The following is a 26,379-nucleotide window of genomic DNA, read 5'->3' on the forward strand; positions in this document are numbered from 1 at the left end:
CATGGAGTCGATGCAGTATTTGCTCATTGAAATCCACATCACAACAACTTCTTGTTTTTTGGGGGCAAAGCTGGAAAGGATGAATCACATTTCAGCTCAATTCAGTGTGAAAATATTTATTTGAGCTGCAAGTATTTTGAGCACTGAAGAAAGTAAACTTGTATCTCAAGGCTGCACTAGGCAGGTAAGAAAAACAATCAGTGTTTCTCTGCCTTTGTAATTCCCACAGTAATGCTTGCAGGCAAGGAACCAGATCATATGTTCGGTTGGCTAACAATCTGCTCGCATACATTTAGATTGTCTTTTTTAAACAATGTGACACCTCTGAAGTAAAAGTTCATAACTAATGAGCCTGAAGTGGCTCGTGAGCCACGTGTTGAATAGCTCTGTAGTTGGGTGGTGCAGCACAATGCGCGCACGCGCACACGCACACGCACACACACACACACACACGCACACAGAGTGAGATAGAGAAAGAGGCAGAGAGAGAGAGAGAGAGAGAAACAGAGAGAATCTATTTCAGGGATGGTGAGGCAGGAATGACAACTGATCACATACGCACACACACGACTTCACTCGCAGCCGGTCTAGATTAACTTGTCCAAGCACAGAGCCTTCACAGTCGCTCAGTGTCGTGTGCTGATAAAAATAGCCCATTATCACACACGTGCACACTTCCTGTCCACAAAAGGACCGACACTTCTTATATGGGGTGAAAGGAGGTGGGGGCTGGTCGCGAAAGAGTGCCAATATAACAGGATGCATTGACCTCATCGAACACAAGTCAAGATTGATTATGAGAAGATCAAAGTAGAGACCAAAGACATAAAGTTTTGTCTTGTCGCATTTAGTTGGAAAGTGTGGAAGAAGAAGTGAGCCCCTCTGCCTTCTCCCTTCCCTCCGCCTCCTCAAGCAACCTCTGCCATCCATGAGTGCGAGCAACTCTTCTGCCTATCGATCGGAGCGGAGTTTCCATCAGACGTCGTCCTCGTCTTCCTCCAGCAATCCGTACATGGAGAAGAGTCACGGGATGTTTTCCGAGGACTTTAGCCCCTTCATGAGGTCTGGGGGTGACACCTTGGGCTTTTCCAGTAAGTGAAAGACAATTGAAAGCATGATGGTAACAATGTCAGACAGAGACAACAGGTGGGATGAAGAGAGCTACTGTATCTCATAGCTGCACTATCTGACCGACCATAAAGTGGTGCCTTGAGAACCAAGTTTAACTCATTCCATAACTATGCTACTTTATATATATATATATATATATATATTATAGCGAGAGAGAGAGTATATATATATTTTTTTTTTGTCTGGGGACTCTGAGGGAGTCTCTCCTATTGTTGGGTTTCAAGTAAGTGAGGTGTTTAAAAAGCTCCTCATTGGCAGTGTCAAAGGGACAGATGAGATTCGGCTGGAGTTCCTAAAGGCTCTGGATGTTATGAAGTTGTCCTGATTGACATGCCTTGGCAACATCGCATGGACATCAGGGACAATGCCTCTGGACTCGCCAGTTGGGATGGTTCTTTGCTTGTGGTCTTGCTGTTTGGTCTCTGTAGCGACCAGAGATAGGGTGAGAAGCTTGGTCATCGGGGTAGAGTTGCTGCTCCTCCGCATTGGAAGGAGCCTGATTAAGACACGCTGGAGAAATAGGGGTGTTCACACGGCACACATTTGCTCAGGCACTACACCGATGTATTTTGTCGTGATATATTTTACACCAGAGCAAATTTTGTGGAGCCGTCACACGAACAAAGCCGCTGAGCGTGTTAGCACCGGCGCAGCATTGGTGCAGCTCCACTTGGGGTTTCTGCAGCGGAGCAAAACGACAGAAAGCAAATGAGCTATCGTGTTGGTTCTTTTTTAAACTTTTACACAACTCAAGTGCCTACTGTACAGTAGAGGTAAGATCGGGCCGCATGAGCCGAAGCCCGACGGGCTTAAAATGTCAATAATTGGTTCGGGTTCGGGTCGGGCCGGGCTTCTCTCTCGCTGACTTTGGTTTTTTTCGAGGCCGTCAATAGTTTTGGCCAAGAGAAACCGTGGTTCGCCAAAAAAAAAAAAAAAAAAAAAAAACAGAGGTCGCCTCATCACAACACGTACTGTACTAAACTCTTGCAATGACAATTCAAAGAACTCCTTCCTGTCTCTGTCTATGATCCACACATTATTATTCTTTTTTGTCTCTCTGCTTCTCTCATAGTGCCGCGCTAGATTCTTAAGGACGTAGTGCTGCGGTGGTTTACGGCCCAATTTTCAACCCGTCAAAATGACGGACGGCCTTACATTTTGCCCATCCACTCTTAAAAAAAATCCGTCAATGATAGAAAATTGTCGGTGAATGTAACCTCTTCAGAAACCGAAATATAAAAGATGTAAATGTTTATACAGTCTTGTTTAACTTAGATTTCGTTCCGAAAGAAGGGCTTGTTATCAGAAATCACGCCTCCTCCTCCAGAGTCCTCACAAATAAAATATGAAATGTCGGGTTTGCTTCGGGCTCGGGCCTGCAAATCAAGCTACCTGCAAGTGATCGGCCTCGGGCCGGGTCGGGCTTAAATACCCTCGGGCCGGTTTGGGTCGGGCTTGATTTTTTAGGGCCGATCTTAGCTCTATTGTACAGGCACATGCTTCTCCTTCTCGGTCTCCGTGCCTTCAGCTCGAGAGTGACCGCCCCCCCCAAACGTAAATCAACGATGACTTCAATGACACTCAGAAAAGCAAACATGTAATGTGCCAAACAGAAAATCAAGAGAGGAAATCACAAAATAAATTATATGGGTGGCGGGGGGTTGTGAACACACAACAAAGGAACAAACTACACAAACAACTCCGAGACAGTCCAGTCTCCTACAAAAGGAAAGATGACGTTTGGGGACTATGGGGAGTACCCCCCCCCCCCCCCCCACACCTCCGACCCCCTGGTTTGTTTATTAAACAAACACATGACGGAAGTCCAACAGAGCACGAAAGCAACGCTTTCTCGCCGTACGTAATCAACTCTTCTCATGCGTAGCGAGGCTACTGCCCCTCGCAAACGAGCATTTGCTCGGGAGCAAATGGGAGAGTTCACACGTGAAAATTTACATCGGTGCTGCTCCGCAAACGAGCATTTGCTCCGGAGCAAATTTTTAAACCACTTCCCTGAGGTGAGGTGTGTATATATATATATATATATATATATATATATATATATATATATAGCTATATCTATCTATCTATAAAAATAAAATGTTATCTAGATAGATAGATAGATAGATAGATAGATAGATAGATAGATAGATAGATAGATAGATAGATAGATAGATAGATAGATAGATAGATAGATAGATAGATAGATAGATAGATAGATAGATAGATAGATAGATAGATAGATAGATAGATAGATAGATAGATAGATAGATAGATAGATAGATAGATAGATAGATAGATAGATAGATAGATTTCTTTGTTCAGTTTTGACAATTACTAATGAAAGAAATATCCTCCATTAAAAACATGTGCGCACATCACCTTGAAATGGACTCTAGAGGAATTTGTGCTCTCGAAATGTCACAATTGTTTCGGGAACCATGACTGGCATCCTGTATATCGAAGCAGCACAGGAGCTGTCAGAGTGCATAACAATGGACACATGCACACACACACACTCAGGTTGGAGAATGCCGGACTGCCCACCAGCGGAGTGACTTTAGACACAGACTATCTGGATGACGCCTGCACAAGAGCCATAACCAAATGGTTGCTCAGTTACCGGTGCGCACACAAATACACGTGCGTGTGTCATATAGTTCTCGACTGAGGTCACAATCACATACCAGGGTAAACAGCTGTCACTGTCCAAGCTTCCATCACGGCTGACGTACGCCTGCTCGACTCATCTACTGTATGCATTGTAACACTGAATTGTATACACTTCCTTGTATACACTGTCTATCAGATGAAACGTCAAAATGCCAGAGTATTAGAAACTATCCCCAAAAAAGAATCAGTCATCTCACCTGTGTCTCAATAGCCCGCTGATGATGATGAAAAAGAGTATTGTTACTTTAAAATCATATGATTCAAGTTCAATTAAAAAGTAGTCCTTCAAATAATCACTTCAGTAAGAGTAAATAAGCATTCAGTGAAACAAACTACTCAAGCACTGAGTAACTAAAGTAACTTTGCGTGTTGATCTTTTTTTTTTTTTAATCGGAGCAAAAAATAAAAATGAAAAACATTTTTGTGCAAATTCAACCACTTCCCAACAATGACTCTGTAGCTTAAAAAAGTACAATAAAATCTTTATAATATGAAAAACAACAAATTAATTTGTTATTTTTGCTTTGCTCATAAATGTTCATCAAAAAAGAAGAACTTCTGCTTTCTGAAATCAATGCACTCCTTCAGCGTGGAGGGGTGGATCCTCTGCTGGCAGAAAAAATATCAGTGAGGCTTCAGGAAATTTATTCATATATTTTGTGACCTAGACTAGATTTAAAACAGCAACAACCTTACTTGCATAGTCTCAACAACAGAAATGTTTGCTGTACTGTATTCACCAAAATGGCTCAATAAATATGTTTCCTGTTGACCAGGTTTATTGATAGAAAATCTCCGCTTTTTAGGAGCTACAAATTATATCCTAACCTTATTTTAATCGTCATTTGAAGCACTATTCCAGTCCCACCCACAAGAGGTGAATATCTGCACTGCAGAGAAAACATATACAGCACATTTGTCATATTCGGTTCCGCATTGTTCTGGTTTGTTTTCCTTTTTTCTTTTGCACTCGCCGTGGTGAGTGTCGGTTTTAATTTTTAAAAACATATATTAAAGTCATTTGCTACCCAAGAAAGATTTAGATGTCTTTTCAGATGCCACACATTCAATCCCAGGTTTATATTTTTTTCAATTCCCCCCCCCCCCCCCCCCGCAAGAGGGTGTAAAATGGCTGTTAACTGAATTAAGAAACAGGAATTGATTTCAAATTGACAATGCAGAAAATGCACAACTGAAAATGAATGAAGATTAAAACGGTTTAGTCTGTAATATGTCTGCAAATAGTCCCCCCAAAATTTTTGACTGCCGATGTCACATACACACCTGCATGCCTAATGTACCTCATGTCATTTTGAATGTGATCGCAGTAGTTCAAAAGGCCTAGTGTGGGTTTGCCCTCAGCATGCCAGAGTATGGGACTCAAACAGAAAATAATCTAGCGTATTAAAAAAAAAATTTATAAAGATGCTCAATTTTTTATACTCCCAACAACATTGATTTTTTTTTGGTGGGGCAGGCGGAAGTGGCAAGATCAAAGCGCTCGGGGACTCGTACCAGTTCACAGTGGACGTTCGGGACTTCTCCCCTGAAGATGTCATCGTCACCACGTCCAACAACCAAATTGAAGTCCGCGCGGAAAAGGTTTGCAATATGTTATTTGGCTGCTCACAAAGAAGGCCAGTTTAATTCAGAAACATCAAACACATTGACAGCCACCTGGTCATGGTAATCCGCAATGTTGAATTGGGCCAAATGGACTTTTCTTGTTTGTTGAAGAAACCTTTGTACAAAAACCTTCTGCAGTTCAAAATTTGTAGGTGTGTTCCTATTCCTGCCACTGCCTGGCATGCATACCACTTAACAAGTCACTCATTTACCTGTTAACAAAACAGCTCGTTCGGGCCACTATTCCCGTGAAATGACACAATTTTTTGGGGTGGACACATGTCCAACACTCATGCACAGGCCATAGGTGATGTGCAAGACTTCCTCCTCTATCAAGGAGGAGCCTTTTCAGTTTGACAAAGATTACTTTTTTCGCATCTCTTTCGGACCAGTGGTCCTCTCTATCCAGAATTTAGACATTTTTGGCTTCGAAGTAATGACTTACCTTTTTGAGAAGTAAATGGACTGCTGACTCTGAATGCCAACCCATAAAAAATGCATTCCCGAGTGGAGATACAATACAATACATGCTGATTTATATAGCGCTTTGACAACAAAACAGTTAACATAAAGTAAAATACACGACACATAACATAAAACACGGACAGTCATGCAGTTCTAATGTTAGTGAATTGTAGTTGCATCAACTAAACAAAAAACAAATCTATTTAATATTTTGAGCTTTATCTGACGTGTTCTTTTCCCTGAGTGACAGTTGGCCCAGGACGGTTCCGTGATGAACACATTCACCCATAAGTGTCAGCTACCCGAGGACGTCGACCCCACCTCTGTGACGTCATCTCTTGGAGCCGAGGGGACGCTCACGGTCCGGGCACGGCGACATCCGGCCAAACACGAGCACGCAGAGACCTTCCGCACCGAAATTAAGATTTAGGCGAGGATCCACAGAGATACACACCATTCTATAATGCACTAGGAATTAATTCTTGTCATGTGTTATAATATGATATTATCAGTTGTGTGAATAAAAGTCTCACACTTTTGTGTTTTTGTCATTTGGAGCCAAGCACCATGTTCCGTTCATCTAAAATACTCAAATACTGACAATATAAACAATGCTTTTGCTGAGAGAAAAGTGATCATTTCCAACTGTGCTTCAGTATGAATACTGCTGGAAAGGAAATAAAAGAAAAACATTTGATCGCAAATTAACTTTAACTGGATTACTTAAATGTTGCTTGGTAAAAATTAACATTGGCTACTATTGTAGTACATGCGTCATTTTTTAGCAGTGTTTCACCTCATTCAGGTAACAGGGGGCAAAGCATCCATGCAACTTCCACTTAGTGGGCAAGCATACTCCAGGGCAGCCAACACCAAGACAACAAGCGCAGTGTGAAAACACCTTTAATATGCAAAACTACTTGGAGCCAGACTGACCCCTTGTGGTAAGATGGCAAAATTGCAGTTCTACTTTCCAACTACGTACTTTCACTTTCATGTTGTCTATTGTACTTTGTTGACCGTAATCTATACCATACAATCAAGCAAAATGATGTAATAAAAGGCAATACCAAAAGCATCGCGCGAGGACCTCTTGCGTACTGTCTAAAAAACATGACTTCTATATCATGGCCAGCAGGGGGAGGCACTAGTGTTTGAAAATAGCTCCAAAAAAGTTAAGAAAAATTGACTTTGGGACTGTAACCTACAAGACTTAATTTGAGTTTTAAAATGCAATGTTTGAATTACCATGTTTCTCTATTTTTTTCTTGGGGGTGTGGGGGGGGGGGTCTTGTTTAATCGTCCCATTAAAAATAAAAACCTTTATGGTGCCAGCTCAGCAGCACAGTACTGTAAATTCGTTCGTTCGTTCGAAGTTCGTTGTTCATAAATGGATGGCTCTACTTTAAGAAACGGCAAAAAAGACAGATGAATGAATGAATATCATAGAGTTTGTAAATGATGGCTCTATGAAAAACTGCATGAATTTGTATCTGTGAATTTACAGGTAAATTCATACAGGTAAATGCATGATGAATAAAAATATATTAGAAGTATATATGGAGTAGGCCTGATATATGAAGTGATGATAGATTTCTTCTAAATTTGACTTACCAAAGAGAAGAGAATTGTTAACAAGCCTGACAAATTTGATTGATTAAAATAATTGCAGAGTACATGAAATGAAAATAAAACAAAAATCAAGCCATTGGCCTACTACATTTGATCTGCAAAAATAAACACACGGGTCGTAGGATGACAAGGCACTCTAAAACAGCCACGCAGAAACACTTTCATGAAGTGCTTGTATCAGATCTCAATGAAAATTGAAACCATGAAAGAAAAAAATGAAAAAGAAAGAAAAGCACACATTGCCTGTAGTCGACTTTTATGGTTTGACACTGACTGACCTTTATGTCCTGACAATTGTTGACCGTATTAACATTGACCTAAAAACCCTTTATCTTGGATCTGAACGTAAACATGATCTCATCTACAAACCACCAGTTTCATTTTGAATATCCTTTTCGAGACAACCTGTCACAGAGGCTCATTGGCCTTCCTTCTTATTTTCTTTGCGCACGTGAGCCAAGGGCAACAGGCGGAATCCTGGGAAAAGTCCCGAAAAGGCAGAGCAACGGACAACAGTTTTATCCTCCAGCCCGGCGAGGAAAAGCGCCGGGGGTTTCTGCGGCTTGTGCGCACATGTGACGCTTGTTTCACTTATTCAATCGTTTGCATCTGCGAGGACTCCCACAGTGGCAGACACAATGAGAGCTTAATATTAGGCTAAGGCTCACATGACATGACAGGCGTGATGATGCATGTGTGTGTGTGTGTATAAATGCTGCAAAACCACCGTCTGCTTCCCTCCCATCTGCTGAAGCACCAAAATAGTCTTCCGAGGACGTGAGAGCGGGAAGGACTTTTGCTGGCTAATGCTTCTGGTCAAAAAACTGGCAAGGTCTGTGAAGGAGACACCAACCGGAAGTGCCTTTTTCCAATTCACTACCTTCTCTTATTTTTTTGTGTGTGGACCACCTTAGCTCTCCTGATGGAGGAGAGCGAAGCCTCGGGGTCTAACTAAAACCTACCCTCCATGTGCTCTCTAATTGCTTTAATGACGGTAATTATCTGCTGGGGTGCATGTTGTGCACAGGACGATTAATGGCCTCCACAACATATGCAGACAGGCGGAAATGAAGGGTGGAGGTGGGGGGGGGGGGGGGGGGCACTGAAAAGTAAGGAAAGAAAATCCACCCACTTTGGAGAGGGACATCCTGCTGACTACAATAAATAGAATCATAACACAGTACTGGCAGTCTTTGTTTTGACGAGAATAGAAAAAATGTTCGACGAACTTTTGATTCTTGGAAGTTTGCAGATGTGCAAAGGACGTCGGACCCATGCGAGTAAAACCCACTCAAATGTGGAGTTTCACAATTATGTGCTAAATCTGTATGTAATGAATTTAAAAAGAATAATGATTCACTATGTATTTTTAAAACATTTTAGATTATACCCATTTGACCTTTGATGACCTCATAGTCTGCTACAAAAATGATCCATGAAATATCATTTGGATGATTTGATTTTTGGTTTGGAAATTAATGTTGTACACTCAATTTGGTTGCATAAGCATAGAGAATTTTTATTTTATTTTTTTTCCAAAATAAGCCTCATAGTTGGTAATTTTATATTAACTCAGAATATCCAAAATAAAAAGGATTAACTTGAACTTGGAACCACAAAAATGTACTCACGTCACAAAAAAAGAAAAAAAAAGAAAAGAAAAATCACGATGTCTGCATTGTCATTTAAGCTCTAAAATTGTAGAAGCTCGAAGTAAAAGTTTGGCATTTAAAGTCATCCCTGGTTCACTCTGAATGTAATGTCCTTATCTCACGTGGCATAAAGCAGCTAAGTTTTGGGAAATTCAAGGGAAACAATTCATTCCTTTTTGACACCACGTGGCCAAAGTTGAATCTAGTTTAAGTCCAACAACTTGTTTCAAATGGTAGCTTTTGAAATGCGCGTCATCTTACTCCTGGGCATAAAATCTTCCAATTGAGTCACACTGTGGAGCTCGGAGGGGGAATTATGTGCAAAATCCCATAAGGAGAGACGCAGGAAGACCAATATAGACAAAAATTGGAGGATGTGTTTTCTGGTCAGGAACCCAAAGCTAAAGTTAGGCAGGATGTAAATTCCACAGTGCTTGCGTTTTTCTCTTTTCTTTTTTTTCCCTTGCATGACAAAGAGGAAGAAGTGGGACGTAAAAAAAATTAGCTTTCCGTCATTCTCATCTGGTCTGCGCAAAAGAAGTGGAAGAAGCAGCGAGAAGAACTGAGTCCCCACGCTGTGGGCACAATGGCCAAACATGCTAATGTGACCTCGTGTAAACCTTGAGCATGGCTCCAATCTCCAACTAAACCCCGTTGCCAGCTTCACCAACACCACCGGGCCTGCCTCCTCTCCTGCGCCCCAGGCATGCCTGTTATTTACAGTCCTTAATGACAAGATGCAAACTTGCTGACATTCCGCCCCCGCAGAGCCTGGATAATCACATTATGACTGACGACAGGGACATCAAGCCCAACTCCGCCGGCTGACGCTTGCTTTGGACATGATCACGTGTGGATTTGCATAAAACCAATGAGTACAATCAGCAGTCTCTTTGCCTCTCTTTTTCCATCTCGCACTGGAAAAAAAAAATCCACCGCCGTGAGAGAATGGATGGAAAATGTCTCTCTTCGTTTAAAGGCGGCCACACAAAGCCGCGACTATTTTGAGGCCTTCTATTGGTCGGAGGGGGGCGAGAACACACAGCCAGCTGGAAGTCAAGGACAATGACTCGCCTCAGACTTAGTGACAAATCTCAGTTCCCAGGCTCCTTTTTTTACAGATGAATTGAATACTTAAACATTGACATTCCTCTTTTCTTATCTGAAGAATGTATTTAAAGCCTATGTCACTTGCATCAATCATTTTGAAGGTGACGGAAAGCGTGATAACGCTGAACGACCTTGTGGAAAAAAAAAAAGTCAAATATTCCGCCTAAACATGACAATGTTGGCAACGTGTGTGTCCTCTGCAAAAAGGAGCTACTGACAGCTTGTAGTTAGTGGAGTCTAACACTACGCAAATGCTTTTTCCCAACAGGTCGATGTATTTATTTATTTGTTTTTTGTGCATGTGCTTTTAGAATATGATGAATATAAGAAGCTCTGTAAAAAATGTACACTCGGAGTGGTTGCATGTAAAACCCTTACTCTAGATTCCGAATTAGAAAGAGCACCATTTCAAAATCATATCATCTGTAAAAGCACGTGAGCACACCCAACAAATTCATTGCCTATGTGGCGCTGCGGTGCAAGAGACAGACAGAGCATGCTGATGGCGCTAAAGTTGGGTGCTTGAAAAAAAAAAGTTCAATAATGGGCGCAGCACGATCTGGTGACATCTCAGCACACCCAGTAGGAGAGATAGATGTTAGCCAAGTGGTTTTAGGGTAAACGGCAAGGATTTGGGCGGAGTTCTCCAGTAAAAACAGCCCGAACGACTAAACGTCGTGTCATGGTAATAAAGAGACTGAAGTGCAGTACAGCTTGTAGCGGTCTTCATAGATCACAGACCAGCCGAAATTCTCCCAGATCCCGCCACGCCATTAGAGTTGGATGAGCAAAACCAGAGATTTCCATTGAAACAAAAATATATTACTGACCCCTTGCCTCTTTTCTGCATAAACCGTTGGGAAAATGTACCAGGCAACTTCCTGTCGGGTTGTTTCGCAACCAGTGCCAAATATGGGCATGAGTTTTAAATCACGTTCAAGAGTTTGGATCATAATTTGCGGTATCTGGGTTTTAATAGAGGCAATAATATATAAAAAGTGAGACTAAGTCAAAGGGAGCGGGGGGTCTATTATTAGTGGCGGACAACTATAACATTAAACTTGACAATAATCATAATGTATTGCATGTTTTGGCAATTTTTTTTTTAATATTGCACGGAGACCAGTGCATGTTCCCCGGTTTAAAAAGAGCTCCTCCATACATACTTAAATGCAGTTGGCTTACACTGTCGGCCTACTTGTGATAAGTCAACATTTGGGAGACAGGCGCTCTCTTTTCAAAATGTTTTTTTGAGCACCTTTGTTTGTCTATTTCGTCAGTAAAGTTGATTGAGTTGTATTGATTCGCAAGCTTGCTAGCAAGCCGAAACTGCATCGCGCCGTCGACTCGCTGACTAGTGTAAATGAAAACTTTTTTGTTTCACGGTTATGACATACGAAGTCATATAGATGAAATACTAGCTCTGAAAGAAAAAAATTGTAAATACTACTGTATTTCATAATGAGAAACTAGGTCATCATTATGACTTTGTTTTTGATTCAGACTTGGTATCACAAACTCTGATAAGATTTTTTTTCCTGTTTTATTTGATTAGCTTGCAGAAATGGGTTTTTGTCTTTCTCTTGTCCAAATATGTCCATTATTTTCTGTGTCATGACCCAACTGTCATGACTCTCATTGTGCAGGGTTGTAATTCTATGTACTGCATATACTGTACCATGCAAATGCTGATTATGTTTCACAAGCACAGGGACAGCATTGTGTGTCAAAAATCAGCATTCAAAACTTTATTGCTCCACAAATGCATGAAAGCAAACTGAACTTTGAATATTTCAGTTATAAAAGGGACGCAGCTTTTTTTTTTTTTTTTTTAAATGACGGAGCCACCTTCAATTCTAATCCAAGCTCAGTGTTTTATCAGGACGAATAAATAAAAGTACAAAATAAATAGACTATTAAATACATTTTGAAAAAGTCAGAAACGAATGCATTATGTCTTTGATGAATGATCATTTTGGGAAAGGCAGCTAAAATGGCTTTGGATAGAAATAGTGGAAATTGTACAAAAAGATCTCTTAAGTGACCCCATATAAAATGTGAAACAAAAAGAATTCATTTTTCCAAAGCTACATCTATCATCTACAAAAAGATCATTTGAAGAATTCAAGTCAAAAAAGGTGTACACCAGTAACATAACAATTTGCAGTCATCAATTAAAAAAGAAAGTCAATACAGGCACTTAAAAATCTCGCACTTCATTGTCAAAGCATTTCTTCCCCGTGTCCTCCAGAATAGCACATGATTAAGTGTAGTTTACAAAAATAGTCGAGGCGTTGGAACTATTATTTAGTCAGAAATCATCTCAGCCACGACAAGCCTGACATTTCCTCCAGACATCTTTTTTTTTTTTTTCTATTCTGGCAACCCACTCCATCTTCATTACCGGCAGATCAGATAGAGTGCCTTCTCAATGGCACCATTGCTTTTCATTTCTAAAAGCAAAACGAGTCATTTCCCGTCCCTTCTACACAAACCAAAACCGCAATATTTTCAAAGGAAGTGCTACATTAGAATTTTTTTTAATCCCAGTGGTTTGGGTGAACTCCCAAATCAAAAGAAAAAAAATGGATTATTTACAGAGTACCTCATACATAAGCCTCACTTTTTGCTTACAACATTATAGCTTAGTTTGGTTCGGGGCCACGAGGAGCTCATTTCGAGCGTCCTCGCCGGTTGAACAGGAAATGGAAGCTGGACTCCTTTATCGCTCTCTCCGCCCACACTGCCACACCTTGTGCGTTTGCTCCACATATGTGAAACCATTCCCACGAGTGCGGTTTCTTTTTTTTTTCCTTTTTAAACAGGACTGAGTACTGGAGTCTACTTGAGTATTTCCACCATTGCTCGCTGATGTTTGCTGTGCTGTCTTTGTTGATACGAGCGTCAAAAAGCGTACAGGATGTTTGTTTTTGCTTGCGTCGTCCGTCCCTGCGCTATCGCTCCAGCTCATTTGGGAGTCCAAAGGGTTCTCTGCTTCAGTGCTTGATTTCAAATCCCTTTGTGATGGCGTTCACACTGCGAACACGCTCAGGGTGCTGGTCTGGTCCTTTAAGCCCAAAATGCTGTAGGCGATTCTTTTCAAATGGCCAGGCAGCCTCACCCCGATCTTCTTAATGTCCCTGTGACAGAGAGACAAGAGAGAGACATGGCATTTCTTGAGCGTTTGCACTCTGGGCCTCTTTCCAACACTTCACTCTCCGGTGCCTTGAAGTCATTAAATATCCGCTTGCACTCCATTCATGTGGAGCGGGTGAAACGTATCAACATGAAAGGACAGCACTTAAGTCAAAGCCTTCATTAGCGGCTTTAATAATTTAACAATCGATTCACTTGGTTGCCCGTGGCCTTCAGAGTGCTTGCAGATGGAATCACGCAATCACAGCATACTCCGCGACAAACACTTGAAAGGATTTTGTCATCTGCTTCCCAATCTCCGCAAATCACAGCCGGTTAAAATGTGAACGGCACGCGGCAGGCAGGGAAGATGCCGCCTTTTGCGGCTTCCTTTTGGCTGCTCGCCTGCTCGGAAAAAGCTCTGGGCCTCATGATTGTCCCAAACAAGCAGATATGATGTGCTTGACTAAGTCTTTTCTCCAAACGTTTGGGCCAATTCATTCAATTGCCCTCTTCTAAGTGTTGCGATACATGTGGGAAGATAAGACTCAACTCCTCTTACGCCTTCAATTTCTTTGAGAATATTCTCTTCACTTAAAAAAAAAATAAAAAGCCACACGAAGTATTTGGTCCTCATCAGGCAAAAGTGACTTTTTGAGGGTTTGCAAAAGTGCCGCTCCGGGCAAAGTGTGTGGGCAAATGGAGGGATGAGAGAAAGAAGAAGCGGCGTGGCCTCAAAAAGAAAGCCACATCTTTTTTCGTACTTTTTCCATAACTAGCATTTGACAAGTTCTGACTGAGGCTGGAGGATATTAATGATTTTGCAGATTCTAGAAGCTGCTTGCACAAAGTCAAGAACAGATGTCCCGTTGGGAGAAAAAAAATGACTCTTGGAATCAAAGGTATCGAGCAAAACCAAAAAACACAATCATATAAAAGGAATACGTGGCGTCAGCAAATGTGAGCACGGGCCAAACGTACTCGTTCTTCATCTGCAGGACTTGGTCCATGCTGACGATGCCGGCGCAGCTGAAGTTGTCACTGTATTGGCTCATCTTTATGGATTCCAGCCACTCGGACACCGACCTGAAGGGCGAGCCGTCTGACCCGCTCACACTGGGCAAGCGGATTGATACGCTGTAGGAGGAGAATCACCACCATTATTAAAATAAGAATAATACTAATAAGGCAGATGTGTGACGAATTTAATAACAGTGCGGGAAGACACTGTGTGATGAAAACCAGTTGGCGCAGCCATGGGAAAAGTGACGATTGAGATATGACAAAGCTGGCCTTATGCCCCTGCTACTGTCACAAAAAGAAAAAAAAAACATTTGTATTCTTGCGCGCGCACACACACACACACACACACACACACACACACACACACACAAAGACATTTATGTGTCCGTGTTTCTCTACAAGGAGTGTTGTCGCCGCTAGTAAGACATCAAGTTTGATTGAGTGCACCGGTGTATGTGACACACCTCTCAGTGCTTCTCAAACAAGATCAAATTGATGGAGGGATGGATTTTTACACTCTTAAAACCACTTTGTCAAAAGTAACCCAATCTGGGTGAAATCTGTAACTCAGTACTGGTTCCAAAAGGGACAGAGCCAGTTCTGGGTTATTTACACCCAGAGGTTTTGAGCCTACCTCTACTGATGAGTTAGAGCTAGTAAGAAATTGGTTACCTGGTTGCACTACAGCTGTGGTTATTTGAAAAAAAATAATAATAACAATGGTCATTTTACTCCCAACATTTACTAAGAAGGAGCGACAACTTTCACCTGTCAGGGCTCACCACAGTAAATCACTCACATTCAGATATGTTTGGCACAGTTTTTACTCCTGATGCCCTTCCTGATCTTGTCAGCTGTCTGTCCTGAGTGAGATTTGAATCCTGATCCCTGTGTCCAAAGTCGGATTCATCCAAGCACCACCAATGTTTTTTTTCTTCAGAATGTCACGTTCAATTTACTTCAACTTCAGAACACAAATGGGAACCAGCTTCAGCTCTTTGGCCTGCCCACATCCAATCTTTTAAACAATTTGGCGGGTCGAAATAATCAACTCAATTTTGGGTAAAACTAACACAATCTGCTAAAAATTTACAACAACCCAGCATTTTTGAATGTGTACCATTTCAAGAGAAGGTGCTCCCGATTTGCTAACCCAAATGTGTAGTGCTGCTACTTTGGGTCCACAAAGTAACTAGTACATATGAGGTGTGTCCAAAACGTTCCAGGACTGGTATCACAAAAGATATATTTCAAATCCAAAAGTTTTATCCCTTCAAAGTCGTTCTCGAAGAATTCTTCCCGTATTCTCTGTGTATTCTCCCGTTGTCACGGCTATCTTGATACATCATCCAGGTCTTCAAAACTGATTTCCCTGATGACTTGCTTGAGCTTGAGAAACAGGAATAATAACATGGAGCCAGGTCAGGTGAGTCGGGAGGTTACTCCAGCATGGCGATATTCTCTCAAACAGGAACTTTCAGACATCCACGGCATTATGAGCAGTTTAGTAGCCCACATTAAAGGGGGAAACTTGTAGTTTGTTGTTGGTTTTGAAACGTGTCTTTTGTGACACCAATCCTGAAACTTTTTAGACATACCTTGTATATTGTGGTCACAACTTTTTGTTTATCCCCGTGTCTGGCGCTCTATACTTTGATGAGCTAGTTGGATAAAGGTTACCGTGGGTCAAAGTCGGCAATGGCCTTGAGGGAGTCTGGACTCCGCAGCAGTTTGTCCAATAGATTGACAATGTCCCCGAAACGCGGCCTCTTGGAGCGGTCCTGGAGCCAGCATTGCAGCATGAGCTGGTAAACGGCCGAGGGACAATCCATGGGCGCAGGCAGCCTAAAAGCCTCGTTGATAGCCTTCATCACCTGCAGACAATATAACAGGAGCCCTGTTAATAAGCAGCCAGTAAACATTGGAGCAATGTGCCAGCGAAACCAAAAATCTCACCTCGTGATTACTCATGTCCCAGTAGGGCCTTTCGCCAAACGCCATCACTTCCCACATAACAATGCCAAAACTCCACACGTCGCTCGCTGATGTGAACTTCCTGTATGCAATTGCTTCCGGAGCTGTCCAGCGGATGGGGATCTTTCCTCCCTGTTCAATAAAAAGGCGCCAAATGCATCTAGACATGCCTATAAAGTGAAGGGTCCAAACTATCCATCGTGCGTCTACTCACACTTGTGGTGTAGGTCCCCTCAGGATCATCTTCCAGCACTCGCGATAAGCCGAAGTCGGACACTTTACACTCTAGAGTGTTATTGACTAGGATGTTGCGAGCAGCCAGGTCGCGGTGGACGTAGCTCATATCAGAGAGGTACTTCATGCCCGCGGCGATGCCACGTAGCATGCCCACCAGCTGGAAGGAGGAAATCTCGCCGTCACGGTCCTGACGGCAAGAAAAAAAAAATTATCAGCTCCATAGCACAGTTGAAGCTAATCACTCCAGGAATGTGTAAATGTTTGAGCACATAAGAGATTATACTTAATGGGTACTTGTGTTCTTCTAATTGTGATTTAATAAAGTTATTATGTTACGTTTTCCATCCATCCATTTTCAACCCCGCTTATCCCGAACAGGGTCGTGGTGCGTGCTGGAGGCGATCTCAGTTAACACCGGGTGACATTTTTGCCATAAAGACAGAAAATAATGTGAAAACACCACTGAGAAATCATTGTCTTCCAGTTAAGTGGGTTTCTCGAATGGTAACATAAAATGGCCTCCGGTGGCTTCGATTCTCTCGACGACTGCTTTGTTCAGTCCATTCATATAAACACCCATTTTGTACACACACACACACACACACACACACACACAATGTAAATGCAAATGAGCACCCATAGGACGGGGACCAGCCCCAAATCAAGATTTGTACTATGTGTCCAGTATTTGTCAGAGTTGAATTTGTGTGAACTCACCCTGAGGTATCTGTCCAGTGCTCCATTCTCCATGTACTCCGTCACAATCATGGCGTGTTTGACTGCACATCAACATAAAACGTGTTAAGAACCAGGTGATATGACATTTCAATTGCAAAGTCCTTACATTTGGTGACCACCCCCTCGAGGCGGATGATGTTCTGGTGGGAGAATTGGCCCATTATCGAAGCCTCGCCCAGAAAGTCCTGCCTCTGTTTCTCTGAGTAGCCTGGCTTCAGTGTTTTGATGGCTACGGCAACCTCTGTCCTACCTGGGGCCTTCAGACTACCACGATATACCTCACCAAATTCTCCTGTAAGACACAACAGCAATGTTATATTAACAAAGTCAAACACGACTATGTCAGATGGACGTGTGCTCTGGCGTTTTGAATTTCGGCCTGTGGAGGATTTCTTTGTGTGAAACAGAACGAAGCAAAAAAAAAAAAAAGGTGTGTGGCTGTTTGGCCCGAGGCTCTCCCCCAGAGGTGTGTTCAAGGTTTGGTGTTGCTTAAGCAGCGGGTGGCCTGTGGTATGGGAGTATGGGAATCAGCTGTCACATGAGGAGAAAGGCAGGGAGGGGGTACAGTCATGGGAACCAGAGTAAGGGGAGGGGGGTGTATGGGAAGGAAAAAAAGGGCTCCCACTTGAATAAACATCTCATGCATGGGAGATTTGTAAGGTGCCAATGTACAGTATCACAACTTGGAAAAATTTGCTACAACAGGTCAGGTAGATGTTCATCTTACCGAACTAAACTGCTGTCAATCAACAGGTTAAGTTGTGGAAAATGTGCTGTGTAAACAGCCTCACTGGGGATTGTAACATCTCTCAGCACGCTTGGCAGGCTGTCACTCACCGGCTCCAATGACTTTCTGTTTGCTGATGTGGCTGGGATGGATTTCGGTTGCAAACTTCAGTACAGCCGTGTTGGGGTCCTCGTAGGTGTGTGGGTCCACGTAGGTCTTCAGGGGCTTTAGTTGCTCTGTGGCGTCAGACAACAACAAGGATTAAGTCAGATGAAGGAAATGAGGAGAAAGAAATTAGACTTTTTTCCCCCACAGGTACCTGGGCTGGAGAAGTAGGCGTCTTCCGGTCCATGTCTGGTATGAGAGTTTCTTTTCCTGAATGACAAGACACACACTTTTATATCCCACCACTTCAGTGAGTGCAAAGTTTGGTGTTTTTGTGCCTGTTTGAGGGCCCCCCTCAAAACTGTGATTCATTTAGAAAACTAATGATTTTTACAACAACAAAAAAGTGGTTCTTGAAGCGGTCACTGCAAGGTCACTCAATAGAAAATGTATGATTGATTAAAAAATGTTCAAACCTTTGTATTGCACTTTCATACAGAGCAACACGAAGTGCTTCACCAAACAAATGATAAAAGACACAAGCACATCCCTCCCACCAATCTAGAGTCTCTGAACCTTCTGGGATGCCTAACAATAATTGCAAATATTACATAATATGTAATTGTTCATATATAAACATGACAGTGACGCCAGGGGCTGCACGGGGTGTTAAAATGTGTAGTTTTGTGCAAATATTATCATTCCATTGTACTGTATTTCAGCTGTATTTCATGACACTGACACACACACACACACACACACACACACTAATTGCCTCAAAATTCCAACATGAAGGCTGCGTGAGTGGGTGAGGTTGCATCTTGCACTTCCTCATGCAACAGGGCTGCTTTAATATCAATAGCACATAGCAACCTTTGTCATGGCTTTGGCAAAGGACCTCTTTGATCCGCGCTAATGATGTGCCGTGCTTGATGAGCCAATTGAATCAAAGGAGTGACGATTAAACAGGCTGCCATCGGAACGTTTCAGCTCAGCATTACAAGACATAAACGCATTGAAGCAAGAGGCCCATCCCTTTTGTCACGACAATACAGCACTTTGGACACATTTCCTTTCAAAGGCCCTGACAATGTCAAGCATTGAATCAATGAATGTGAAACAATTTTGTTTTGTTCCCTTGAGAGTTAGAACATATTGAGACTCAGAAAATTGACAGAGGCAAAAAAGAAGAGGTGATGACGGATTGAATGCGAAGGCCATTTGGAGGCCCCGTCGAGGAAGAGGAGTGCTTACTGACCGTCTGCGGAGGAAGACGACCAGGAGCAGTATAAACAACACGGCCGCGCCTGCGACTGGCACGCCGAAAATGAGCGCAGGGTTGCTCTGAGTCAACGGTTCTGTAAAAAGGCAAGCATAGACGCATCAATTACAGCTGCGATGTTCCAAACGTGTCAAGAGTGGCCTGATTGGTTCTCCTGTTTACCTGCAGAAGAGGTTTCAAACTGTTCCTCTACACTGGAGTCCCCAGGACTGCCGTCGCTCCTGAGGGCCTGCACCCTGAACAGGTAGGCCGTGCCTGGGGCCAGATCGCTGATCTGCACAGAACTCTTCTCCAGTATCAGCACTGTGTAGGTGGTCACGTCCAGATTGTCATCCTGAGAGGACAGAGTATTTCAAGTAAGCCCACTCCGGTTTCACAAGATATCAACACCGTTTGTCCACTGAACCCTTGAATGGCCGGACGAAGGAATTCTCATTGTAAAAAAATCTTTGCATTTCCTGGTTATTTGGGACACAAATAACAAAAAAAAACCCCGTCCATTAAAATACAATTAAATAAAATTGTAGATTTTATTTTTTTAAAAAAACATGCCAAACAGAATCACTGGCCAAACTCTGACAAAATGCCTTTTGGATACAAAATATGTTGAGTCATGTGGAATCTTGTTTTGGGGAATATTTATTGACAATTTCAAAAGAGATTTTCACATCAGTCATGTTCACTTAGCCACAAACAATAAACAGCCAAAGAAATGCGTCATAAAATAGCAATACCATGAACATTGCGCGAGGATTCAAACAACTTCAAGTGTCCTTGTTATGGTAAGCTGCAAAGCATGAATTGCTTGCCTTCAGACACAGGAAGATTTTACATTTCCCATGCTTCCATCTTCTCTGACCCTTTGCACAGGACAGACACCGACCTCTGACATCACTGTGGACTGGCAAATGTACCGTTTTGTCATTACGGACATCCTGCAGTGGATGAGCGACTGTGTTACGAAATCATCTCTTCAGTTCTGCCGGTAAGAGGGAAGAAGGTCGTCCAACCATTGTTGTTTTCCTAACATTTAGGAAACGGTAAGTAACCCGGAGTTTGAACTTTTTTAGAGGCTTTGGCTTCTTTTTCGGCAGGCTGCAGTCTCTCTTGTACATCAGCCACGCGTTTGAGATAGAAAGGTCAAGGGCGTGTCTAAAGATTGGACAGTACCACCTTTTTTGATTTTGGGGGAGTCTTGTCGAGTTGGGGTAAGCATATCTGAAAAACCAATGCCACCCATGTGCTCGTTGTAGGTTGTTAATCACGCCTGGACGCGGCACGCCACCCTTCGCTTTGGTATCCTCGTCCCTTCGCTTGGCCTTCATTGTAGATTGAACTCCCACCGTGTTATTCCGGAGGTTCACACACTTGTCTTGTCATTCAATCTGACGGCAGCAATCCCTTCTAATGATGTGTAGTCAACTGCTCCTTGCCCTTTCTTCTTCAGTTCATTGTCCTTCATCAAGGGAGCTCGAGCAGTGTGATTTTAACGAGGTGTGCCGATGCATTTCATGCCAGGAGACCATCCATTTCCTTGAGCAGAGTGTAACTGGTGAAGAATTTGTTCGCCATAGACAGCAGACATTCTTGGGTCTGCACCACTTTGGTTCCCAGCAGAACCTTAGTTTCTTCCCCACTAAGTTATGTTGAACAACATAGCAGGTCATGGATGATTCCAGTGGTATTGGCCCAACTGTAGATCTTGAAGCCGAAACAAGGTTTGTTTCAGATGAACTGACGCAGATTTCCTGCTCTGGTCACTTTGGAAGAAACCATGATCTCATCTACTGACTGCTTGAAAGTAATGTGAAAAGATCGCAGCTCCCTACGACTTGCTGGTCGTCATTGAAATAGATGAAACGACATAGCATCTTGATGCGATTTAATGGCATGAGTTCTGCAGTCACGGGAAGCTTGATGCCATGGCTCAGTAGTCAGTCTTCAATGACAGGAAATTCAAAACGTCCCATGAATAGTAGCACAACCAGGAAGTGTTCCATCGCTGCAAGGGTTGTGTTGATTGAAAATCCCATGTCTTGAGGAGAATATAGATTGGCGCGGTACAAGATAAGTCTTTTTATCTCATCCGTGAAGATTGTTTGGTAGTAAGTGAAAGGTGTCTTCACTTTGTTTGGGCAGGCAAATATATTTTTTCTGAAATCTGGATTGGCTCACTATCTGCCTGTGCCCAAATCCTCGGCTGGCCTGCTCTCCTCTCCTCCCTGTGGCTTTCTTTCCTCTCCTCCTGGTCGCTGATGAGATGAGGTGGTGAAGATGACCTTATGACAGTAATGTCACACTATCATCAGCGTCTGTTGGCAGCTCCTCAATTGGGTGCCAGTATTGAAAATGTGTACTGCCCAGGCTGGCCTTCCAGTCTGGGTCAATAACTGTGACCCTTTGTCTGACTCTTCTGGGTCACCTGGTGTCATTTTTTCTCTTTTCATGTTGAGTCACTGGACAGTGTCTTGCACACAACCTTTCTTGAAGTGATGTCCTGTGATCTGGCACTTATTTATTTCTAGACAAGCGAAACCACTCCCATTCTTGCATTAGAATGGTGGGACGAACATGTCAACGACATGATACTATATCCACAGTAAAAGAGTGTTGATGATGTTCAACAAGTTCTTTCAACATGTGCTTTTTTGCAGAAATGGTCAGTTTCAGTGACTATTTTCCCCAATGCCATTCTTGGGTTACATAAGACAGTAAGGCTTACGCCAAGGCTTGCATTTGAACGCTTGGACAATCATGTCAATGAATCGGGTTGCTACAGTCACTGAAACACAGGATATGAATGCTGAAGCTACTTTGTGTCTGCAAATTGACCCAATGACTGAGTTCACCACGCAGAGAATGTTTGCAGAGGCAGACATGCGTGTACTATTGCTACATCCTAACCCCTAATATGGTGAATGTATCCATTTGGCATAGCTTGTCAGAAAAATTATTGCTTGCTTTTATTTTCATTTTCATCAAGTTACTCAATTATGTACTGTACATTTGTCACAAATCACAATATGCCAATAAAAATACATTCCAACCTTTGAAAAACGAACCAGAAACAAGTTATAAAGAGCTTTCAGCCGCTCTGCCCCCAAACTCTGGAACTCACTCCCACCCAACATTCGAAATACTGATTCTCTTCCCACATTCAAATCCCATCTAAAAACCCACTTATTTAAAATCACATACCGGTACTACGTTTAAATTCATCCATCATGTTCCTGTATTGATTGATAGGTGTCCTTGAGTGTTTTGAAAGGCGCTTATAAATCAAATGTATTCTTATTATTATAAGTGAGTGGTGGTTTTAGAAAAAATTGCATCTTGCTAGTCGCTCTACATAATCCCCCCCTACTCCCCCAAAACAATTCTAAGTGTTTGTGTGGTGGGGGTTTTTTTGCGCATACGTATAAAAGGTCGAAATGTCGAAAATATAATCCTAAAGTTAGTGTGCCAAATGGATACTATGGCCATTAAATGGAAGCATGGCAACAAAATGCTTACTTAGCTCAATTTTGATTCACAAATGTCTTTAAAAAATGATAATGCAAAAGCCCATTCATCTGGCAGGTGACATGTATTGGACACAATTGCAGGTCTGAAAAAAAAAAAAGATTTCGAAGAGAGAATAGTCAAGAATTCAGACAAATCTCCATAATACGAAATCTGCAAAATTTTGATGTGTTAAGTGTTAGTATAAACAGCACAGTAGTTGAAAAGATTGATAAACCACCTCGTAATTTATGTTTTGTTCGTTCTCTTCACTGGAGGAACCTTGTTTGTACTATTCACAAATATATATCAAGGATGATTTAAATTGAATATGTACAGTATTATATATTAGCAGATTTTTTTTCAATTGTTATTTTTTATTTTTTTTTAGCGGGAGCAAACCCCTTTTTTCATCGTTTATCGTACTCTTATGTCTTTTAAAGCAATGTTAGGGTTAAATGAATGTCAATTAAATGGGGATTTTTACGATTCGTGGGCCGACCCGCTCTGTATTCTCTTTGAATGTGCTGGTCACCATTCATGATACTGATGGGTTAAATGATTTCAAAGGTCCAGTTAACAGTTACATTCATTGTCATCAATCTCCCGACGTGGAACGTGCCCAACATACACAGCGGAGCGACCAAATTCCTCGGCTCAACTTCCCATGGGAAGCTTCTGGATTTCTAAGCCCAGTCACAATAAAACTACTGTTTCAAGACCATGTAGTATTAGTCATGCGCTTTATTCACCATATCACGTCGAACCTACTTTACCACTGCGGTGCGCAATAACATAGATTTCAACAAACCCCAAAGAATCTGCCTTATATCTGCATATCCTTGACTTTAATTCATACAAAATGGAAAAGAGTGATTCAATCTGCCACCCGTCAATACTTGTGCGTAATTTTAATTGTGAGAACAAAAGTACCTTCTTGCGATAGGTTAGTTCATAGCGGAAGGGCCGAAGTTGGAAGCGCTGTCGAGGAGACACGTCCCAGGAGATGGACAACTTGGTGGCCGTTCTCTCCACCATTCGAATGGAGGTGATCTTTGGGGGATCTGAGGACACAGTGTGACTTTTTCAGTTTGTTTTTTCAGCTCGAGGAAAATGGACATGTTATGCTCTACAGAATGCCAGCATCCGTCATCACCTGTGTAGCGCAGCGAGGTAGTGAGAGCACTGGTGGAAGGCGCTGCCTGACTGCCAAACATGGACACTCCGCTGTGAGCCTCCACGGTGAAGGTATAGTTTAGGTGAGCGTCCAGCTCGCTCACTGACACTTTAGTGTCGGTCAGGCCGTTACTGGATGGGTCATAATGGATCTTGTCCCCGCACGGCTGACAGGAGGAGCCCTCGCAGCGTTGGCATTCCACGCTGTACGTCAGGTCCGTCCGGCCTCCACTGTCATCTGGTGGACTCCAGGAGAGGAGGATTTTTCCAGCAGATAGTTGTATGGTGGTGGCCATGAGGTCTTTGGGAGCAGAGGGGAGGCCTGAGCGTAGGATAAATAAGAATAAGGATATTAAAATACAGAACGTGGGGTGTTGAAAATTTGGTCAAGAAGCTGTCCAACGTCCATTTCCTAGCTGCACGCAGCTTATACTTAACAATTTACATGTGATTTACTATTTATTGTACTAAAATGGTGCCATGAGATACGAACAAAGTCAATTGGACATTTTTTTCTTACAAAGTCCATTTCACGTTAAACACTGCAGAACATGATAGAAGGCTAATGTAAAGCATCTGTGTCGATTTGCTACAACCCTTTAAGCCATGCGTTTTTAAACAGACAGTATAACAGATTCTTTCTCCTCTGGAGTAAAAAGCAACATTTTATTGCAATGGGAGCCAACGTACACCTTGTTAAACTCGTATCGTGCTTGAGACTGACCTAGGCGAAAACCTCACAATTTCACCTAGCCCATCTGTCTGGGACACCTGCTTCAGAGACTTGAAAAATCTCTAGTATGAGTTTGTCAAAATACGAGCAATTTTCTTTCCTTCTCATTTTAAATGTTTGCACATAGTAAGGTCCGTTAAGGCATTTCCGTTCCCGATACTTCTGTCCATATGAGCCAAAGGTTACACTTGGTGGGGTGAAAAAGGAGATGAGGGCGTGTCATCACCTGAGCACGGTCCAGTGGGGGGGTCGTTGGGGGCCCGAAAAAAGCCATCCATGCAGGAACAGAACAAAGTCCCGGAGCCCGGCCCTTGGGAGTTGGCAGGACATGGCTGACACTTCTCAACAGAAGCTTCCGCTTTGAAGAAGCCGGGCTGACATTCTGCACGGAAGAGAAAAAAAGACATTTGCAAGTGTGACTTGAGGCAAACTTGACGTGCGACACAGAAGCAGGCGGTCCAACCTCCTTGAAGATTGCGCCAGCGCCGTGAACTTTTTACCTCTTGTGTGTAAGAGCAAGCTTCAGTGGAACGTTTCATTAGACACCGGTCAAAGGTGACAGATATGAGAAGGAAAACGGGGGGCTGTGCAGTGTTGACTCAAGTCATTACAACTCTCCATCTCTGCAACACTGCTACCGATACTTCTTCGCTTTGCTTCTTGTAACACAGCAAATTGTGGCCTCTCAAAGCAAACGCAACCAGTCGTCCCACATTCCACAGCAGGAAGACGAGTACAGTGGGAGGCTACAAGTTGCACTCATACTTAGAACACTGGCATCCCTTTGAAGCTTCAACATCATGGTTCAATTCATTTCCCATTTGACATGGCCAAAGACGTGTGTGTTATTTTTAGATTTTGCAATCTAGATCTGCTCTACAGGAACCTTTGAGCCTGTGTGCAATCAGGAAATTGTGTATGATAATGTAATTGTTTCACCCTTTTTTAATGGCATTATTTGGGGAATTTAAAAACCAAATTACTGACTTGTGACATTTTCAATGCAGGTTTCTCCTGCTATGGAGAAAAAAAAAATCAAAACGGAAGACAGTTTAACATAGTTTTGAAACAAAATGGTAACAACTAATGGTAACAAACACTAAAATCATGGTTCAAAGTCTCATACTCTGTTGAAAGCTAAGGAATAACCCGATTCGAGATTGAAAAGAAAGAGCAAAATCAGAATACGAAATTTAAAGTGCACAGTCAGCCAGTTGAGGGAGGTCAAAATAAGAGTCAGGCGCTCCCTCTTTTGTGTTCCAGTCAAGAGATGAATAGCAGCAAATTCAACCAAGACATTGATTCCAAAGTAAACTCCGCTTACAATAACCCATCTGACATGTCATCAAGGCATGGATTACTGTTTCAAAGTGCTGCTGTGCAAGATAAGGCTCAAATTTGCAAGCCAGTGAAGAAAACTGGATTCACCAAGTGTGTTAATGTGCTCACTATGTGTGTT

At 42.5% G+C, this 26,379-nt stretch overlaps 3 protein-coding genes across 5 annotated transcripts in view; 2 read left to right on the forward strand and 1 right to left on the reverse strand.

Annotated features, from left to right (window-relative positions):
• Nucleotides 1-26,379, forward strand: part of LOC127596313 (uncharacterized) — a 747,551-nt gene that overhangs the window by 653,097 nt on the left and 68,075 nt on the right. The gene's annotated exons all lie outside the window — the stretch shown is intronic.
• hspb7 (heat shock protein family, member 7 (cardiovascular)) lies at nt 765-6,433 on the forward strand. The gene is made up of 3 exons (XM_052058634.1): nt 765-1,091; nt 5,282-5,406; nt 6,146-6,433. The coding sequence occupies exons 1-3, from the start codon at nt 929-931 to the stop codon at nt 6,323-6,325; spliced, it is 468 nt and encodes a 155-aa protein (XP_051914594.1). The 5' UTR covers nt 765-928; the 3' UTR covers nt 6,326-6,433.
• The window catches only part of epha2b (eph receptor A2 b), a 29,764-nt gene continuing 16,472 nt past the window's right edge, over nt 13,088-26,379 (reverse strand). The window contains 14 exon segments of the mRNA XM_052058583.1: nt 13,088-13,429; nt 14,406-14,561; nt 16,128-16,321; nt 16,404-16,553; nt 16,636-16,845; nt 17,376-17,437; nt 17,503-17,688; nt 18,234-18,359; nt 18,443-18,498; nt 19,487-19,586; nt 19,673-19,844; nt 23,945-24,075; nt 24,168-24,509; nt 25,147-25,302. Of these exon segments, the coding sequence (XP_051914543.1) occupies nt 13,321-13,429; nt 14,406-14,561; nt 16,128-16,321; nt 16,404-16,553; nt 16,636-16,845; nt 17,376-17,437; nt 17,503-17,688; nt 18,234-18,359; nt 18,443-18,498; nt 19,487-19,586; nt 19,673-19,844; nt 23,945-24,075; nt 24,168-24,509; nt 25,147-25,302 (2,150 nt within the window). The 3' untranslated portion in view covers nt 13,088-13,320.

This window comes from Hippocampus zosterae, chromosome 2 (assembly GCF_025434085.1).
Source record: "Hippocampus zosterae strain Florida chromosome 2, ASM2543408v3, whole genome shotgun sequence".
Classification (NCBI taxonomy): Eukaryota; Metazoa; Chordata; class Actinopteri; order Syngnathiformes; family Syngnathidae; genus Hippocampus; species Hippocampus zosterae.

Excerpts from the sequence above, each read along its gene's own strand:
- hspb7 (XM_052058634.1), top strand. The coding sequence starts at position 929 with ATGAGTGCGAGCAACTCTTCTGCCTATCGATCGGAGCGGAGTTTCCAT. Across the intron at positions 1,092-5,281 it reads TGACACCTTGGGCTTTTCCA|GCGGAAGTGGCAAGATCAAA; the intron begins GTAAGTGAAAGA and ends TTGGTGGGGCAG. Across the intron at positions 5,407-6,145 it reads TTGAAGTCCGCGCGGAAAAG|TTGGCCCAGGACGGTTCCGT; the intron begins GTTTGCAATATG and ends CCTGAGTGACAG.